Here is a 4,959-nt window from a genome sequence, read left to right as displayed (position 1 = left end):
CACTTGAGCTTAAGAAAACTGAGGCCCTTCTCCTATGACTCTTGCATATAGCATAAAGCTTGTTTCAAAGATGGCAATGGTGTCAAGCTAGCTAGACATTTTAAGTTATGGAAAAAGGGAGACAACAAATGCTATTTACACATAGTGGTCACTACCCATCAACACACACAGAGGGAGGGGGTGTTGTGCACCAATCTACATAAATTGTGGTCTATGGAATGGAGGGATCACAAATGTCAATTTTGCTTTAAGCAGTAATCTTAGAGTTGTGGGCATAAGTTACGTAGTTTACACTTATGAGTTGTGAGCGACAATCTAAGTTCTCCCTCACAACTCCACAAGTTGTACAAATGACTTGGAGTATGTTCGCATTGATGAATAGGAGATGCACAAATGTGATTTCGAGGTGAGCCTTTTTGGTCCTATGCATAATGCGTGCCATTTTAGAAAAAGATTCTTTGCCTTCATAGCAAGTCAATTTGGGATGTGTTAGGTAGAGCAAGGGTGTGAGATATATATTTTATAGTCTAAAGAACTCTCTCTCTTTTTTTTTGGTTCACAACAAGAACATTTCTTGGCTTACATCAATATCTTAGGAGCCTGAGTGATTCATGTGTTTGATCTAACGTAAAAAAGGCCAAGCTTTTTGCTTCTTTTAGTAGTCCATTAGAACATGATCTTAATCCTGCTTAAAGGAAAACATAAAGATCATAATCCTTTGATTGTAGGAAAACAAAGGAGGCAAGTTAGGCCATCTTCTTATGGAATAGGGGATACCTTTTTTGTATTAAACACAAACATGCGTACTTTCTACTTTCAAGCCAAGATCCCAAAAAAGGTGTACATTTCCACCAATTTTTAAGGTTGGTGCACATTTCTACCAATTTCAATGCTAGATGTGGGCGTACTTTGTGAGCAAATTTTCAAAGATTTTGGAATGGTTGAGAAACTTAGTGGCATAGTTAATTCACAGGTTTTTGGCTTACATCAATACCTTAGGAGCCTGAGTGATTCATGCGTTTGATCTAATGTAAAAAAGGCCAAGCTTTTTGCTTCTTTTAGTAGTCCATTAGAACATGATCTTAATCTTGCTTAAAGGAAAACATAAAGATCATAATCCTTTGATTGTAGGAAAACAAAGGAGGCAAGTTAGGCCATCTTCTTATCGCATAAGGGATACCTTTTTTGTATTAAACACAAACATGTGTACTTTCTACTTTCAAGCCAAGATCCCAAAAAAAGGTGTACATTTCCACCAATTTTCAAGGTTGGTGCACATTTCTACCAATTTCAATGCTAGATGTGGGCGTACTTTGTGAGCAATTTTTCAAAGATTTTGGAACGGTTGAGAAACTTAGTGGCATAGTTAGTTCACAGGTTTTTGGCTGTGCCATCGGAAAAGCTGGTTACTAACTTGATGAAAATTAGAACCCCTTAAACTCATGAGTTGTCCAAAAGGAGCACATGATCACAAATGAGAGAAAAAAGTTTGAATCTCAGCAAATGAAGATCTAGCACATAAGTCAATCTTCACATAATTCTAGAAGATTCTTTCTTACTTACAAAATCTTCATAAAATTCTTAAAGATTCATTCTTACTTACAAAAGAGTGTTCTTTCATCAGAGATGTTATGCTTCCACTCTAGTTTACACCATATCAAGTTTCATCTCTATATATTATATAAAGGAAGAGTTGAATTTGGAGGTTCCAGGCATAGTTTTGAGGTTCGAGGAGGAGAGGGGTGGGCTCCTATCTGTCGAAGACTCGTGATTGAGTACTCGTAGTAAATAATTTCTTTAAAACACGCAATTTTATTTCAGTAAGGTATTTGAAAATTTTGCAGCCTAGTATTATGAAATTATGATTTTTTGTTTTTGTTTTTCGAGCCGGGGTAAGAGATGAACGAGTTCGGGGTAAGAGATGAACGAGTTCGTTTGTGAGACTCAAACAGAGAAACTCTTTTGTCATTAGCTCACATGAAATTTCCAATAGTAGCATTCGCCCCGGTAAAAAATGTGAGCAAAAGAAAGTTTGGCCAATCAATGCCTGTGAAGCGACTGTGCACATACGGAGCACTGTTTCTACCACTGATGAGTAGCCAGAAACTCGAGTTCTCTGGGCGACTTTCTTTTTCTTCTTCATCATCACCATGCTCCACCGCGATCCAAACCCCCCGCGCCCGCCGGACTCTTCTTCTCCGCGCCCCCGCCCTCGTCGACCTCGACCGCACAAGTCAAAGAGCGCCCCCAAGAAGCTACCGCAGCGAGGGCTTGGCGTGGCGCAGCTCGAGAAGCTACGCCTGGAGGAGCAGAGCAAGCAGGATAGCCATTTTCAACACCAGAGCCAGCATCAACAGAAGCAGCAGCAGCAGCAGCTTCACCTTCACCATCATCATCATCAGCAGCAGCTGCTGCTTCAACAGAAGCACCATAGTCAGACCTCTTCTTTCTGCCTAACCCGGCAAATCAAGTTTGTCGAACCCTCGCCTGACAAATCTGCTTTCCCCGTTCTCTCTGGCTTTGTCGAGCCCGGCGTTTCCCATCCCCGTGCAAAGTTCAACGGTAGAAATGTGCAGAATTCCTTCAAACCTCTTGCGGACATGCCTCTGCTCATTCCTCAGCAGCAGCAATCCGGCGATGAAAGTGAACCTTGTCTGTCTCCCCTCTCGCAGATGCACGATCTCTGCAGCCCCGCCTCCGCTGTATGTTGCACCACCACGAGCCCCTCCTCGTCGCAGGGTCTTCTCTCCTCTCGTCTCTTCTCCCCGGCTCTCCCGGGGCCTTTCTCGCGTATCCTTGCGTCTGGCGCCACTGAAACTCCATGGTTCAACCATCATTCCGACAAAGACTCTGACATCGCTCTCTTCTCTGCTGCATGTCTGAGCGGCGTCAAGAAGAAAATGGAAGGTTCAGCTGGAGATGTGTATGCCACTGCCGGAAATGTCCATGCGACTGCCGAAAACCTCCATGCTGCTGGAAACGTGCATGCGCAGAATGAAGGGAGTCCGTCACTCTTCACTGATCTGTGCTTGAGGCGTCACCCAAGGGGGGCTTTTGACTCGCCTGTTCCATCAAGAAACCGTTTGGATTCGCCTGTGGTATGTAGATTCTCTGTTCTTTCTTCCACTGTAGGTTTTTTCAAATTCCATGGCATTTCTTTACAGGTTTCAGTTTGGATGAAGCTAACCCCAGCGATGTTACAGGTGAGCATTGCTCCTGCTGGAGTCCAGATGAGGGAGCTCTCTTCTTTCCAAACTATTTCCGTATGTCCGACCTGGTCTCCTGTAGACCAGGTAATAACTCAGCATCAGTTGGAATGAATCAGAAGTAATATGCTTATGTATGGACTAAGATATTGCATAATGAGTTTGTGCTTATGTAGAAATGAGTTTAGCACTCAAGAACGATGCTTATTTTGATTGGTTATGTTTCTAGGTGTTCAACAGGAAGCGGTCTTGGGCATCCACCCAAGAGCCTGCAAGAGACACACAGACTTTCAAGGGTGTAGACCTGAACATATCTGTCGATGAAATGGAGTCTGAATCCACAGAACGAGACAGTTCATGCAGTGATATAGCAGTACCTGCTATTACTACAAGGTATGCCCATTTTTCAAACATGTTTTGTTGGCATGCCACCCTTGAAGAGATATGCCTACATTCTGATGCTTCATCCTAGGGTACAAGCTTCTACATGCATTTGGATGATACCTTTGAACTCATTGCCCATTGGCAGGGATAGTTGGAGCCTTTCACCATTGCTAAGCCCCGGGCTAATGTCAACAGAGAATAACTTTGAAGTGCTATCTGCAAACAGGGCGTGCAACGAATGTGGTTCGATGGGGGCCGAAAAGTACATGGCTTCATCTGCGCTGAAAGTCGAAACGTCTGATACTTTAGTCAATGGGGCTGCTTTCTTGAGCCTTAGCAAAAGGAACTTGGATTCTGAAATGCTGGAGGTGGAAACCTCCGATGAATTCCTCACACTGGGTCCCTCGTGTTCTTCAATTCAAAAGGCAGGGAATACACATCTGGGAACAGGTAACAATAGCAGTAGTCCTGTCACGAGGAAGCCAGGTGAGAATGCAAGTACTTGGCAGCCCCAGCAGATGTTTTCTGAGCAGGTACAGGTGTTTCCTGGAGTTGAACTAATGGGTATTTTGGAGTGCTATGTTTGCCAGAGCTAGAGCCTAGATGTGTTTTCATGTTTACTTGATCGTTTTGCTGTGCTGATCTCCAGGTAAAGGGCGTGGGAAAACTCCTACGGGAAACTCCTCCCTATAGCATCCCTATTTGCAGTGATGGTTTGACGACAATTGCAGAGGAATATCAAGCTAACTATTTTTGTACCGCTTTGCAAAGGAATGTTGAACTCTCTGACTTCTTAGCTTGGAACAAAGCTGAAGGCCAGCTGCAGCAAAGCAGGGCTGATGAATCCCTTGACCTAGAGTTGAGATTGTCACTTTAGCCTCATGTCAATCTGTCCTCATACAACGTTGTTATGCTCAAGTCTTCACCAAACAGGTCTTTTTGCTTGTCCTAGCCTCTTTCATCATTGTTTAGATAACCCAAGTCTATGGGTCATGGAAAAGTTTGGTAACTTCCCCTGATATCGAATAGCTTTAATCGTCCATGAACTCGAAGAATTTAAGACAAATAAAATGTGTGGTTTTAAGCTTAACTGGGTCATTAAGTTGTTATTTAACGATATTTAAGTTTTGAACTGTCCATTATGTTTAAAACAAAAGATGAACCTCCTGCTTATTGAAAATGCCAATTGAGATCCATCTGCACAGTTGAGTGTATATAAAAGCAACCTCAAGAAGTGTCACGAAGAAGACAGAAGCTGTTGTTTGACCCAGGACTAAAGAAGGGTGTCTGAGGGTTTCACACCAGAGATGGTCCTTATTGCCTTACAAGCATGTTTCAAATTCTTGGTATGAATCAAGTTTTATGTGCA

At 43.0% G+C, this 4,959-nt stretch overlaps 1 protein-coding gene across 2 annotated transcripts; it reads left to right on the top strand.

Annotated features, from left to right (window-relative positions):
- Positions 1 to 2,051: 2,051 nt before the first annotated feature.
- LOC147603805 (uncharacterized) lies at positions 2,052 to 4,679 on the top strand. Of its 2 annotated transcripts, none has more exons than XM_086796182.1 (5): positions 2,052 to 3,098; positions 3,204 to 3,293; positions 3,436 to 3,599; positions 3,817 to 4,123; positions 4,240 to 4,679. In XM_086796182.1, the coding sequence occupies exons 1-5, from the start codon at positions 2,151 to 2,153 to the stop codon at positions 4,465 to 4,467; spliced, it is 1,737 nt and encodes a 578-aa protein (XP_086652308.1). In that variant the 5' UTR covers positions 2,052 to 2,150; the 3' UTR covers positions 4,468 to 4,679. The 2 variants fall into 2 exon arrangements, with proteins under 2 accessions (XP_086652308.1, XP_086652307.1); XM_086796181.1 differs by having other exon boundaries at positions 2,054 to 3,098; positions 3,736 to 4,123.
- Positions 4,680 to 4,959: the final 280 nt, after the last annotated feature.

The sequence above is a fragment of the Cibotium barometz genome, chromosome 63 (assembly GCF_041138505.1).
Source record: "Cibotium barometz isolate CiBa-2024 chromosome 63, ASM4113850v1, whole genome shotgun sequence".
NCBI lineage: Eukaryota > Viridiplantae > Streptophyta > Polypodiopsida > Cyatheales > Cibotiaceae > Cibotium > Cibotium barometz.
This window is presented reverse-complemented; position numbering and strand designations above follow the sequence as displayed.

What these genes read in the sequence shown, in the direction of transcription:
- LOC147603805 (XM_086796181.1), top strand. Translation starts at nt 2,151, where the DNA reads ATGCTCCACCGCGATCCAAACCCCCCGCGCCCGCCGGACTCTTCTTCT. An exon ending in ACCGTTTGGATTCGCCTGTG is followed by an intron (nt 3,099 to 3,203) that starts GTATGTAGATTC and finishes GCGATGTTACAG; the next exon opens with GTGAGCATTGCTCCTGCTGG. An exon ending in AGCAGATGTTTTCTGAGCAG is followed by an intron (nt 4,124 to 4,239) that starts GTACAGGTGTTT and finishes GCTGATCTCCAG; the next exon opens with GTAAAGGGCGTGGGAAAACT.